The sequence below is a fragment of the Rhamphochromis sp. 'chilingali' genome, assembly GCF_963969265.1.
Source record: "Rhamphochromis sp. 'chilingali' genome assembly, chromosome: 9".
Classification (NCBI taxonomy): Eukaryota; Metazoa; Chordata; class Actinopteri; order Cichliformes; family Cichlidae; genus Rhamphochromis; species Rhamphochromis sp. 'chilingali'.
In genome coordinates, this window is record NC_137936.1 from 37492948 (window position 1) to 37507812 (window position 14865).

Here is a 14865-nt window from a genome sequence, read left to right on the forward strand (position 1 = left end):
GGTTGTAATGTGCTTTATTTGTGCAATCAACCAATGACCTTCACCATTATATAAGCTGCATGAACCGAAGGATTCAGTAGAGAAGATTTTTAAACCATAGTAGTAAAAAAATAGAGCACCGATTTTTATATAATTATCCTCTTGGGGAGGATCCTCTCTTACTTTCAGGATGTTTTTCCTGTTTAAAACCAATTTAAGTATTAAAAAAATATTAAAAACTTAAAGAGGATTAAAAACACAGCACTCTCCCAAGGCCAGGATTTAATGCATTGTTTGCACATTCTTCATCTCTTTAATAAGTCTCATGAGGTTCACATTGGTAGTTTTTTAGGTGATAGAGCTTTTTCACTTCCTGCGGCAGAAAGCAAGCCTCAGAATATGAACCAATAATATGCTGTCAGATTAACTTGTCTGTTTACTTGCTGTTTTACACGCTGCGGTCAGGTCTAGCAGAGCATGTTACCTGGGCAGACATTGAGTTTGAGGTTTTCAGCAATGGTGCTGATGGCGGTGAAGTCAGTGGTGTAATAGAAATGCTTCTCCACAGGCTCAGACGCGATCTCACGGAGCTCATCTTCCACCGCTTTTCCAACACCCACCGCGTACATGGTGATGCCTGCGTACATGCACAGGTGTAGGGTCACATGATAACTGCTGCACTGCTTGATTCAGACACTGAGCTACAGATGCTGTTATTATCATCCTGGGTCTTACCGGCTTCTTTGGCCTTCTTGGCGTACTCGGTGATGTCATCCTGGGAGCGTCCGTCTGTGAAAACCAGCCCGATTCGTGGAATGCTGCGGCTCAGAGGACGAGCGCCTTCTGCCTCAGAGAAGCTGTTTTCCAGCATGTGCTTCAGGGCCAGGCCGGTCATCGTACCTTTCTCCATGTATTCAACCTGAACATGGACAGTAACAACATTTCGAGTCGTGTAGCTGAGCAGGGCCCAAACATGGTGCAGGTTTCATCTTTTATTCAGGATTTCATTAACTGCAGTTCACTGCTGAGGGTCTGTATGTATATGTAAAATACATGAATCTTTATGTTGACTTTAAGCGTCACACAAGTATTACAATCTCACAATACTGGCGCCACCTGTGTGTCACAGATCAGCGGGATAACTTCTCTCGTTCACTTTACAGCTGGACTTCTTTAGGAAGAAGCAAGAACTGCCCCCTGCTGGCCATTAGCAAGAATGCAGGTTTAAGTTACTTCCACTGCTTGATGTTTCAAACTGTCTGTCACGGCTACAACAAACAAACAAACAGAAGCACTACCTTCATGACTGCAGCTTTGATCTCATCAGCTGTGTGGTACATGTTGAGGGGAAACTCGGTCCTGACCCGGCTCGAGTACTGAACCAGACCGACTCTGGTACCGTGAGGAGACACGTCCAGAGAGTCGACGACCTGCAGGGACCCAGGTGAGGTGATGAATATTCAGCATTTTATTATTTTAACATTATTTGATAGTTTTTAAGATATCAGACAAAGATGTCAAGAAGTATCACTAGCTAAGATTTAATATGTAAAATATCTTTTTGCTGAATGTCCAGGACATGTTGTTTTAGTTGTTTATTATTTCTGGAGCCAAAACAAGATTTCTTCCTCCTGCAGTAATTCATATTTGATGGCATTGTTTTATTCTGTGACCGTCCTGCATGTGCAGGTATGGACATATGAAATAATACTGCAATTTGGCAGTAAAATACTCAGTGTGTTAGAAAATACTTCCAACCTGGTTAACAAACTTTTTGACAAGCTCAAAGTTTTGAGGGCGGACACTCTTTGAGCCGTCGATCAGAAGCACCAGGTCGATGTTTGCAGACTTGCAGGCTGAAGAAGAACGAGACAAACGAAGGACGGGAGGTTTAATTATTTAATTTATTTCACTGTGAAAAATATGATTAAAGAAATCAAGACATGAAATACTAAACAAACACTGCAACACAAATACCACAGTAAAAACATGTGACATGAGTCAGTGCAGTGGGCAGAGCTGCAGAGTTTACTAGTAACTTTCCAAAAGTGGAGTTACTCAGTTTGTGTGGAGGTAAAGTTATGGAGCTGAATGTATAATCATTGGATTTTACATCGTGTATATATTCTGCTATTAGGGAGACGTATGTTGTTGTCATCACAGTTTATGTCAGTAAGGAAGTTGGATAAATACAAACTGATTAAATAAGAGTGAGCTTCTTCCAGAAAAGCTCAGAAAAGCTGGAGCGATGCTGAAGAGCATTTTTGCTTTATTTTGGGTATTATTTTATTTTTTCTTTTCTTTTTCCAAGGTGAACTTTTGTACTGTTTACGTCATTGAAATAAAATGAACAAAACAAAACAGGGTAAGGAAGCTCAGTTTTACTGAGTTATTATTAATATTAATATAATATTATTGTTGTTGTCGTCATAGTGACTAAGGATTGCTCTCAGATGTCTGCAGCAGTTGGAAAGCAGGTTTGGAGCGTAGCTCTTGAAGCGATGATACAGTGGCTTGAACATGAGAGTATCTAGAGCCCCCTTGAACTTTTCCACATTTTGTCACATTACAGCCACAAACATGAATCAATGTTATTGGAATTCCAGGTGAAAGACCAACACAAAGTGGTGCACACGTGAGAAGTGGAACCAAAATCAGACATGATTCCAAACATTTTTTACAAATAAATAACTGCAAAGTGGGGTGTACGCAATTATTCAGCCCCCTGAGTCAATACTTTGTAGAACCAGCTTTTGCTGCAGTTACAGCTGCTGTCTCTCTGCCTCAGAATGTGATGTGAAGCTTACTGGCAGGTACGCTGGTATTCGCTCGCCCTCCCAGGAGGAATAAAACAATCCCAACATCTTTGTCCAGCTCGTTTCATCCAGACATAACTGAGCTGTTTTTAACATCAGTTTGAGATCATTGTACATCTTTATTTCCTTTCCTGAGACGTAACCTCTGCTCGGGGCCTGAATGTTTTTTCCTTTCACTGAGAGTCACCTGATCAACGTCCAGCTGCCACTGAAATGCCCTGAATCTTTATCCTCCTCTTTAATACATTTCTTATGCTTTGGCTTAAAATATAGTGAAGCTCAGCAGTGCAGGTTAATAATTTATCTTTGAGCTTTGTTGTCGTAGACTGATTTAATAAAAAGACAGCATTTTTTCTGAAGTTTTTTGAGTCTTTTTCCCCACACCTGCAGCATTTCTGCTGGTTCACACAGGAGCTAGCATCTTAATCCTGAAGCAGCTCTCTCTGCACAGAGTGCTGAGTTTCTTAAACTAACTCAGGGCTGCTGAAACAGGTCAGAGGATTTTACATTTGCACAGATGATGACTTACTGCCGCAGCTCTTGCCGTCGTCCTGTAGCAGCTGTCCCTCGGGGCAGATGCAGTGATAAGAGCCTGGAGTGCTCACACACTGGTACTCACAGCCGTGCTCCACTGTGTTACACATGTTCATGTCTGACAACAAACAGACAGAAAGCACATATTACACCATAGCAGAGAGAGACACATGCAAAAAACTGTTCACCCGCAAGTAATGCACAACAACTAAAGGCTTAGTGAACAGGTGTGGAAGACTTGACCTCGGGGAGGTCAACACTTATCTTTGCTGCTAGATTATGGTGAAAACCACCTCCTCATTAATCCTTCCATATGTTCACCTACACAAACCTTTTGAAGAATTGATGCTGTTCATCGAAAGGCTCGAGTAAGTAAACAGTATGTACTCGAGTATGTAAAAGGAACAAATGCACAAGATTTATAAAACAAACTAAAGCTGACCTATAAGAAACTGTTTTGTTTTCATAATCACTGAAAACTGAATTAAAATGTGATTAATCGAGCAGCCTTCACACATGGTGTCAACCTGGGAATCGACACCACGGCCATTAAGCAGCAGAGCTCCATCAGCCCGTTCCTGCCTGTTTGTTTAATGTAGAGGATGATATTACAAACTAAATGAACATGCCAGTCCTCATTAAAGTGTGCGAAATAACTTTTCTTGGATAATAAGTAGTTCCATAAGAAATGTATCTAGAATTTATATCCATCCATCAATGGAGAGCTGAACTCAGCACCTTTGGTTGGCCCAGCAGAGCGAATCAGCAGCTCAGTGACATCTTTTAGTGCCCCCCCCCCCCCCCCCCCTTTTTTTTTTTTACTGTTTGGAAGCAAACAGTAAAACAAACATTTTTATTGGGTGCACTATGTAATAAACACAAGCAGGGTTTTCATGTGAGATTCACTGACTTGTGCAGGTCTTCTTGTCCTTGTTGAGTTTGAATCCTTTGTTACAGTCACAGGTGAAAATGCCCGGAGCGCTGACACAGATCTGCTCACAGTCGTGCTTTCCCTCAGCACACAGGTCAATGGCTGAGTAACACACACACACACACACACACACACACACACACACACACACACACACACACACACACACACACACACACACACACACACACACACACACACACGTTATTCCCAATTTATAACGTTATAGTGAGTGAATGTGACTCTAAGTGTCTAGTTTTACTCTGCATGTGTTAAATAAAAGTGATGTTTCCAAACAGAGACCCAGATGGACTCAGTTTTCAGTCCTTACTTTAAAGGAGCTGGAAACAACAAGCATTTCATATTAACTCATAGAACGAACAGGAGAAAGAGCAGCCTTTTCTCTGACTGTAGGTGTGTTTCTGCAGGTGCGTGTACACCTGTGTGTATTTGCACGAGGGCTTGACTAACGTGTGCAGGTCTTCTCGTCCTCATTGAGCGTGTATCCTTTGTTGCAGTCGCAGGTGTAGACGCCCGGCGCGCTGATGCAGACTTGTTCACAGTCGTGCTTCCCCTCAGCGCACAGGTCAATGGCTGAACAACACATTGAGTGAAAGTGTGTAATTGTGATTAAGATTTTTTCTTAACATTTATCAGCGTCTGAGCCAAACAAATATACTTCTGACATCTGCTTTGGATTTTGTTCTCAGAGGTTTCCAGTAAGGGCTCAGATCGATGGACTAAATGCCAGATATTAATTTCTGGAAACGGTAGACGTCATGCAATAACCCCAAACTCGGAGATTACAGGATTTATTCAAATATAAGCACGCAATCCCCTTTTATTCATCTGGACTCCTTTAAATGACGTTTGAATCTTTGAATCTAATTTTTAATTGACTGTGAGTCACACTTATCTTATAAACTGTGTATTCAAAGCCGACTGAGAATTACTTAAAAATGTCTCCTTTCTGCTGTGAACTACAGTCACATTGTGTCTTATTCATGCTGTGGAGATGTGTACGGCTTCAGGAGAACAGGAAGTCTTTGCACCCACAAATGGTCTTAATTTTAAAGGTTCCTGATGAAGAGGTGCTCTGCTGCAGCTGTTGATGTTATTGTCTCTGCATCAGTCTGACACCTTACGCGAGGTCCTCAGTAAACGCTTCCTGCCTTCTTTTTTTTTTTTTTTTTTTACCAAAGAACTGGTCCCAAAGCCAAAAGGCTGACACCAGCACTCAACACTTTGGGGCTGAAAGTCAGAACGACTAATGTCAGGAAATTCAAAGAAGCAGGCCACAGATGTAGAAGTTGGCGTTATTTAAATGGGAAGAAAATGAGGACTCCATCAGCCAGTCATTGGTAATTTTCTTGTTGTAGCTCCTTTCATAACCTCTGATGTCAGTCCTTCCAAAGTTGGGCCCAAGGTCCACCAGATTTATTTTTATGTTAAAGAGCATGGAAATGCATCAAAAGCAGGAGCTGACAGCACCTCAACGATGGATTCATTCTGCAGGACGATCGGGACTTTGTCAGTGTTTTGTAACAACTTCCTGAGGAGATCCTTCAAGCTCTATTTCTTCTTTAAAACTTTAAATGGCATTTTCTCTTTGCCGTTTCATCCTTTAAGTCAGAATAACTTCAAAGCAGTTTATTAATTTTTATGTTGTTTGTAACTTTGTTCACAAAGGTGACGCATCAGTAACCTTAAAGACACACAACATGCTTCCTGACGAACATGTCGCTGTGAAGCAAGCACTCGTTTCAGGCGTCAGACAGCTCTGAACACGTCACACTTCAGACAGCTTTTTTTCTACTTTTGGATCTATGATGTCACAGAGGGGATATACCTAACACAAAGCTCTGGAGCGAACGCAGCTTGTTTCAGACAGAATATGAAGACCTGCACGGAGGTTCAGTATAAGAAGAGTTATTTTGAACCATGCAAAGCCTCAAAGATAAAGTTATGGAGGTGGAAATAAGCAGAAGAGGGTTTCTTTAACAATCACATGCTACCCCGCTGTTCATGCTAGGAATCGAATGTTTCTGCTTTCTGCCACATTGCTGCTGTAGCAGAAGTGTCCAAAAATTGGCATTCTTGGCCTTTGCATGCTCTCTGCTGTACCTGTGCTTATTTTTCCACACTGAAACACTCCTTGAATTATTCCCATATCTTGAGTAATTCTATAAAGTTTGAGTGGGGACTGAAAAAAAGCTACTGCATATTAGTCATGCTGCTTTATTCTTGCACCATCTCTCAGGTCTCGACTCGATTTTTTTTAAGGGATCATTAAAGTGTTTTTCATCATCTTGTGGTGACCTCAAAAATGATAATTTAGTATTGTGGATTTCTTCCAGCGCTCTACATAATGTCATGATTATCTAGTAACCAAATCCAGAGATACATTCGGGAAACGTTAATGTTCTGAATCATGCATTAGCGGTTGGGTCAGGCTGGTTTCAGTGTAAAGAAATCAGAGCCTCACCTCCGTCATAACAGCAGTGGACATCGTGGCTGTGTTATTAACCGGTTATGATTTTTCTTCCATGTTCGCTCTGCTTACCCTGGCAGGTCTTGCTGTCCTCCAGCAGCCTGTATCCCTCGTTACAGCGACAGCGATAGCCATTGAGCACGCTCACACACTCATGATCGCAACTGTGGTTCCCAAACGAACAGTAGTCGATCACTGAGGGGAGGAAAGCAGCGAGGCCATGAGCAGCAGAGAGGACAGCAGCCAAATGTGTGGGTTGCATTTATGTTCCCCTTGTCTCTCAGTAAGTCTCGGCTTTTACCTGCTTTGCTCTGTCCCAAATATGAACCTCATTTGTGAATGACTCTTACTGCAATAAGCTGATATACAAATACAATGAAATGATCATTTCTAACTGTATATCTCCACATGGGTTTGGTACTGCAAGGATTCATACTGTTGACAGGTGAGCCGTGAGGCAGTGATGCTATCGGTGACTGACAGGTGCTCTCCATCTCTTAGTGCATGCCACAAGCATGCAAACACTGAGCTGTAAGTGATTAGCTGAAAAGCTCGTGCTCGCTTTCTGTCCCAGAATTTCAAACCACAACTGACGTGCTGGCTCACTCGCAAAGTTTCTCATACTTAGATGAACAGTCCAGTGAAATGTCTTCTGAAACATTTGAGGCGAGAAAATCAGCAGATTGAGTCTGTGTATGTTAGATAAACAACGACGACTGTCAAAGGTTTTCAGAAGAAACACATCGTACCAGATGTTCCAATTTCCATAAACTAGCTTAAACATCAGCCTCATGCTAACTAGGAGTGTGGGACTCGATGTGCTGGCTTATGAAACACAGCATGACTAGAATGCATTGAAATTAAGGATCTAGTGTAAACATACTGTACTGTTTCAGAATTTATGCTTTCTAACTTGTGCTTTAGAGATTTTCATTTAAATGCTTCTCATAAATCAGCCTCGTGTGTGCTGACTGTGTGCAGTTAAGGTGTGTGTACATGTGCGTATGTTACTTCCTGCAGTGTGAGGAAAGTTTCAAAGCAGATCTACAAAAAGATTTAATTGTACAAACTGGAGACGGAGGAACAAAATGCAAACCCTCACTCACCAAGCAGCAGAATCAATGGCAGCAGAACACATTTAAAAGCAAAGCATAAAGGTGAACGATATGAGATGTGTGAATCTGCATGTACATTGTGTGTGTGAGACTAACTTGAGCAGGTCCTCTTGTCATTGTTCAGTTTGTATCCTTTGTTGCAGTCACAGGTGAAGGAGCCCGGCGAGCTGACGCAGAGTTGTTCACAGTTATGTTTTCTCTCAGCGCACAGATCTATGGCTAAACACACACACACGCACACGCACACGCACGCACGCACGCACGCACGCACGCACGCACGCACGCACGCACACACACACACACACACACACACACACACACACACGAATGATATTACTTATTATAAGCACTCTCCAGTGTTTGTTTGATTTTCTGGTTCTAAAACTGACTTTTTCTTTTCTTTTATTCTGTTTTCTTGTCACACATGTGCTAAAGGACAAAGCTTCATATTTTCAAGTTTCCCCTGTAAGTCAAAAAAACTTCCTGAAAATTCTCTGTTTCAGGCAGTTTTTTTTCTACTTTTTAAGATAAGCGAAAATAATTTAAGAAGAACTTTGTTTATCCTGAGGGAAATTCTTTTGTCATACACATGCTCAGTGCTGCAAGAGAGGAACAGAGGAATAAGATATACAATAAGAATACTAGTACATAGTAATATACAGTAGGGTAGTGCAAAATATAATATCAAATAACTCTAACGAAGTAACAATATAACGTCTGGGTGCTGAGAGGACAGCATTGTTGCGAGCACAGAGGACCCGCCTTCTGCTGCTTAACCAATCAGAAAAAAGCTGACATGGTCCCAGATCTGGTGCTGCGTTTTTGTTTCTTGCTATTTTTCTTGTGAGTGTGTTTCATTGTTTTGGTGTTATTCTGTTGATTTATTCTGTTGATTAGTTTTTGATTATTAACCTGTGTTCCTCTCCCTCCTGTTTCCCATCATTACTCACTCTGTGGGGCCTGAATGTCTCTTTGTGTTTCCCTGAAACTTTTGTGAACTTTGTTCTCAGATTTTGACATTCACCCAATAAAAGAGTTATTTTTTATTGTATTGTCGGCTTATATTAGCCTTTAAGAATAAAGAGCTAAAACAGATAGTTTCAGACAGCTGTAGATCATGCTAATCTCCTCCACTAGAAGACAAAAATAAAAATACAGAGTTCAAAAGGGAAAGACAGTTGTCCTTTTGATTTTGCTGGTAGCTGTTTAGTATAGTGGGAGCAAACTGCAAATTACCTGCGCATGTCTTCCCGTCATCGTTCACAGTGTATCCGGGCAGACAGAGGCAGTGGTAGGATCCAGGAGTGCTCTCACAGATGTGCTCACAGCCGTGGTCTGACTCCAGACACAGATCCACGCCTGTGTCAGATCAGCATTCAGAAAACCAGCTTCAATATATTTAACTTACAGCTTATTATCACAAAATCAAAATCATATTCCCAACGACTTTGTGTTTTTTCTGTAGAAAGGAATTATCGGTGCCCCTGAAGGAAAACTGTGAAATGAAAAGCACTGAGAACCAACACTAATCAAAGAAAAACACTTCATGAGAAAACATCTTCACCAGGACTCGTCTGCAGTCACGACACAATCTCTACAGCTTCATCTGCAAAGCATGATGGGATTAGTGGTTTTAGCCCTGCTGTCACCTCTTAGCTACAGGACTCTTCATTTTCACTGAGAGCTTATTTTATTTCACTGATTTACTTTTTGTATTTATTTTATCCGTCTGCATTTTGCATCTCCCACTGCAGGAGACCAGACTGTTTTTTTTAGCTGTAGTCCAGTGTTGAATAATAGCAGCATGAGGAAATATCGAGCACTTAAGGGATTTGCAGAGGTTGTTATGAAAAAGTATTAGGTTATGTGCGGTCAGAAGGATTTTGTAATTTTTTTTAACTCGAGCTAGACGTTGTGTTTTTAATTACATAAAAAATCTATGTTGGCCCAGATGAAGCCAATGTCATGAAATTTTAATTGCACAGTTTTATCTGAAGATTTTTGCTGCTCTTACATTAAGATGACTTTAAATAAAAGTGATCCAGTAATACAAAATCTTTTAGATGGAGATTTTAGAGAAACACAACTTCCAAATCCTTAAAGAGTGGAAAGTTTTTACATTCCAGTAAGATTTTGCACTCACACGAATCTTAAAACTTACTAGTTACACAACTCATCTTGACTGACTCCAGCTCAGGGTAAATGTTTTTTTTTGCTGATTAAAAGCTGAATTTGTTTTTAAAATGAACTCATAGTTGTCATTCTTCTCAGGTACAATAACATTTTGTTTGGAAATAAAAACATAGTATGCTACATAAGTGGTAACATCTAAATATACTACAGAATATAACACAAGTATTAGAAATAATAAGACAAATAAAAAGCACCACATATAGTAATAGCAGTTACTTGTATACTTTGTATTTCCTGTCCTGCAGTCTTACCGCAGAGCTTATCCTGGAACTGGATGCCAAACTGGTGAATGAGATCAAAGGACTCAACCAGGAAGACGTGGTCCTCAAAGGGCGGTGACGCCATGGCCCTCAGTGATGTCATATCTGCCCTGGCCACGCCCACAGCATAGATCTCAATGCCTTTTTCTCTCGCCTCAGCGGCCACCTCAGCCACGCGGTCCTGAGGACGTCCGTCTGTCACGATCACGGCCACGTTTGGAACCTGAAGCCATCGGCAGAACCAACCAGAGACAGCTGTTATTGACGTCCCCTCCATCTTTGTTTTCTTAGCCCATAAATTCAGAAACATTTTATTGTTTTAATTTTTTTATTAGATCGACAGACGGATTGGGGCTGCAGCTGCAGTAATGCGGACGCTGCACCGGTCCGTCGTGGTGAAGAGGGAGCTGAGTGTAAAAGCGAAGCTCTCAATTTACCGGTCGATCTACGTCCCTACCCTCACCTATGGCCACGAGCTGTGGGTAGTGACCGAAAGAACGAGATCGCGGATACAAGCGGCAGAAATGAGCTTCCTCCGAAGGGTGGCTGGCCTCTCCCTTAGAGATAGGGTGAGAAGTTCGGCCATCTGGGAGGGGCTCAGAGTAGAGCCGCTGCTGCTCCACATCGAAAGGAGCCAGCTGAGGTGGTTCGGGCATCTGACAAGGATGCCCCCTGGGCGCCTCCTGGGTGAGGTGTTCCGGGCATGTCCCACCGGGAGGAGGCCCCGGGGCAGACCCAGGACACGCTGGAGAGATTATATCTCTCGGCTGGCCTGGGAACGCCTTGGTATTCCCCCGGATAAGCTGGAGGAGGTGGCTGGGGAGAGGGAGGTCTGGGCCTCTTTGCTTAGGCTGCTGCCCCCCCGACCCGGCCTCGGATAAAGCGGATGAAGATGGATGGATGGATGGAATTTTTTTTATTATCCCAGCTTCATCAGGTAGAGTTTGGCCAGCCAGGGCCTCAGCTCTTGACTGCTGTCCAATCCACACTGCACTAGACCCTCACAAAGCCTCCAGCATTTCATCTACACTTTTTTTAAATTCCTTTATGCCTTTTGTGTCCTTGGCATGTCCTCCTAGGAGGCCTAGGACACAATGGAGAGATTATATCTCTTGGCTGACTTGGGAATGCTTTGGTGTCCCCCCCAGAGGACCTGGATGAGGTTTAGACTTAGACTGCTGCCCCCATGACCCTGACAGGAATGTCTGTATGTATGCATAGTTCCACTCAAAGTTCTGCTATAATAAGCTTCTACAAAATAGGTGATGATATTTATTTCTGTGATGATTTAAATACAGATAATTAAAAAAGAAAAGTAAAGATTTAAAATGAAAATGCCTGAAACCACCAGCACAACTAAAGGAAACGGTTACAAAATGGTTCATTGTGTATAAGACATCCAATAAGTACCTTTGGCCTGTCTCCAGCCTCTGGAGTAAAAGCTTCATTCATCATGTATCTGATGGCGAGTCCGGTCATGGTACCCTGAGCGAGGGGGATGATCTGATTGATGGCTTTCACTATGTTGCTCAGCCTGGCGTGAGTCTTCAGAGTGAACTCAGTGCGGACCTGAAAGCAGTGAAGAATTCAAAGATTAAAACATCATCTTAAGACCAGTTAGTGATGAGAAGGGTTAGCTGTCAAGATGGTAAATGGCCTGTATTTGTATAGCACTTTATTTAGTCCCTAAGGACCCCAAAGCGCTTTACACGTTCAGCCATGCACCCATTCACACACACATTCACACACTGGGGATGGCAGCTACATTGTAGCCACCCTGGGGCGCACTGACAGAGATGAAGGACTACAACATGAAAGGAGGTCTGGGTCCTGTCTGGTTACTCTACCTGACTGGAATACTGAACAACTCCCACTCTGGTGGCATTTAGTCCAATATCCAGGGTGTTAATGATGTCAATCATAAACTTCCTCATGGTCTCAAACTCATGTGGCCTAACGCTGCGGGAGCTGTCGATGAGGAAGACTAGATCCACCGGACCAGTCTTACATTTCTGCGCAGGTTCTGGAAGAAAGAAGAAAAGCAGAATCTGTTCAAACTAGATGTTTCAACAATGGTGAAAAAAATTCAAGAAGAAGTCAGCAATCCTCCGACCTCAAAAGCTCCAAATTTAAATTTGGTGAGATCCCATAAAACATGAAACATGGGGATTTTTATTGTGTCGTTACACAAATTATTCCCCAACAAATGCTTCGTTCCTGTTTGAGTGATGTTCACCGCAGTGTCCAGCTCAGGAAGCTGCTGAGCCTTTTTTAAAATATTTTTGTAATCTGTGTTTAATGAATTTCAGTGGGACGCAGTGGACTGTTTCACTTTCAGGAGCCGGAGAAGCAAAGTGTGATTTCAACACATGAAACACAGACGTGGCCTCTGAATGATGGAGGAGACTCACAGGCCCCGAGATGGTGTCGTGTGTCGTGTGAAAGGATCAGAGCTGTTTTGGTGCTCTGAGGAAAACCTAAACAATTTTACTGTTGTGACTGATCAGTAGGATAAAAGGCTGCTTCTCTCTTACTCGACTTTCTTTTTAAATTGTGTGGATTTTACTCTCTCTCTGAAGCACGACAGCAGCAGCCTTCCTCAAACATCGGTACAGCGTTCACATTATTTACCACCTGAGCGCTGCTTCTCAGTGGCGTCAGCCGCCACAGGACACCTGTTTTTGTCTTTATATTTTTCGGACGCGCTCCCATGTTGTAACATCATCTAGGTTCAAAAACGCTGCCGTCATGAATGAAGTATGAGGTTGGCTTGTGTTTGTGGTGTGGCTTTACGAGTTGGAAAGAAACTGTTTGATTAATGTCCATCCAGAATTTCTTCAGACAAAGTGAAAGTCACAACAGACGAGACTCAGTGTCAGAATAAGCAGACGTGTGGGACCGATGGAATCCATCTTTAGGTTCAAATAGACGTCAACAGTAGCCAATTTTTAACGCCTTATAAACACGTCCACTGCATTGTCTGGTCACATAAATCAAGTCAGCCGCAGATGTAATGTATATGTGTCAGGGATATGTCCTGAAACATTCGTGCCTTTCACAGAAGTCATAATTCACACGCTTGTATAAAGAGTCCTATTCAGTGACCTGCGGTGGCAACATTTACAGGTTATAACTTTTCTAAAAAAGTCCTCAACCCTTCTTTTTACATTTTCTATCTAAATTTGGGTCTTTGCCATTTCTTAGTCCTAATTTGGTCAATTAAATTAAACCGTGACTCCAAAAGTTAAAGATAAAAACAGTTTTGAACTCAATAGAGCCACACGCATGTCACTGTGTGTTCATAGTTAGCTAACATGATCTCAGTCATCACAAACACTTTATATTAGACATTTTAAATTTAAATTATAATGTTTTCCTCCTTTTAGAGTACACATTTACATTTAATATCAAACATGTTGAAAGCTTAAACAACAAAGACTTTAAATGGGTACGTCCCTGTGAGCCAAAAGTTCAACAAGGACACCACCAAGGATTATTTTGAACTGCAAAGCTACCCTTAAAGTGAAAAACATCTGGCTCTGGTAAAGGTGTAATTGTTCTGTCAAATGGTTGTTTAAACCATTGTTTACAGTTATAGACTCTCTGCAATCCACTGAAAGCATCTGATTTAAAATCATAGCTTTCTTATTTAGGCTTTGGTTTGTCTTTGTGCCGTGACTCTGTGTTTCTATTGTGATCCAAACCCACTTTAGCTCCCTGTTCTTTTGATCATCTAAATGCCCATCATTAAACATTTATCTCTCATTTTTCCCGACTTCCTTTTCTTTCATTTGTTTTCTTAAAATTAAATTATGCCCTCATTTATATAACCTGTTTAGGAAGAGAAAAATCTTTATTTATTTTTTAAAAGAATTTTTCAGTAATTCTCACAGTATCTGCACACTGACCTGTTTTTGGTCTGGCTGTTGCGAGGACAGCCAGGGTCAACAGGATGAATGCGCTCAGTTGTCTCATCTTCATCCAAATGATATCGATCTAGCAGACGGGTCACTCGCAGCTGGGCTCAGATAAATTGGAACAGGATCAAACTGTGAAGAAAAGACGAGCAAGATAGTGCCCGCTTTGAGACTCGGTCACATACTGCAATGCTGTCATAAAGCTTTAATGTCTGCAGATGGAAGAGGTTAGGATGGACAGATTAGTCTGCAAGACATCAAACTTGGACACAGGAGATCCCTCTTTCCTTCTTTCCCATGCTGATGATCCTCGAACAGGCACAAGCCTCATCAACCAGCACCGAGCACACAGACCACAGCACATACCTCGATTCTTATCTAATCCTTCAAAGTTATTTGTGTCTAATATGTGTGCCTAAACACACACAAATTAGAAATTACCTCTGGAAGACATTCCTAGATCACATCAGACACACTTAATCATTCTTGAGAGCAACTGAGGTGCTTTGTCCTTTGAGCTTTGTCCTCATTAATACCAAACCTACGATTCAGGCCTGACACATCTGTATGACGACGACTGTGACAGATTTTTGAATGATGTGAATTTAATTGTGAATGGATGTCTAAAT

The 14865-nt window shown here is 41.9% G+C and overlaps 1 protein-coding gene across 5 annotated transcripts in view; it reads right to left on the reverse strand.

Moving 5' to 3' along the window:
* matn4 (matrilin 4) overlaps positions 1-14865 on the reverse strand; it is a 30137-nt gene that overhangs the window by 2442 nt on the left and 12830 nt on the right. For 3 of the 5 annotated variants that reach the window (XM_080891133.1, XM_080891132.1, XM_080891134.1), the window contains 14 exons: positions 14228-14368; positions 12167-12342; positions 11730-11888; positions 10311-10542; positions 9103-9225; positions 7963-8085; positions 6824-6946; positions 4732-4854; positions 4240-4362; positions 3325-3447; positions 1738-1835; positions 1278-1409; positions 715-898; positions 464-616 (listed from right to left, as the gene is read on the reverse strand). In XM_080891133.1, the coding sequence (XP_080747259.1) occupies positions 464-616; positions 715-898; positions 1278-1409; positions 1738-1835; positions 3325-3447; positions 4240-4362; positions 4732-4854; positions 6824-6946; positions 7963-8085; positions 9103-9225; positions 10311-10542; positions 11730-11888; positions 12167-12342; positions 14228-14300 (1945 nt within the window). In that variant the 5' untranslated portion in view covers positions 14301-14368. The remainder of the gene's footprint in view (positions 1-463; positions 617-714; positions 899-1277; positions 1410-1737; positions 1836-3324; positions 3448-4239; positions 4363-4731; positions 4855-6823; positions 6947-7962; positions 8086-9102; positions 9226-10310; positions 10543-11729; positions 11889-12166; positions 12343-14227; positions 14369-14865) is intronic. The other 2 variants (XM_080891135.1, XM_080891136.1) reach the window with 2 other exon arrangements.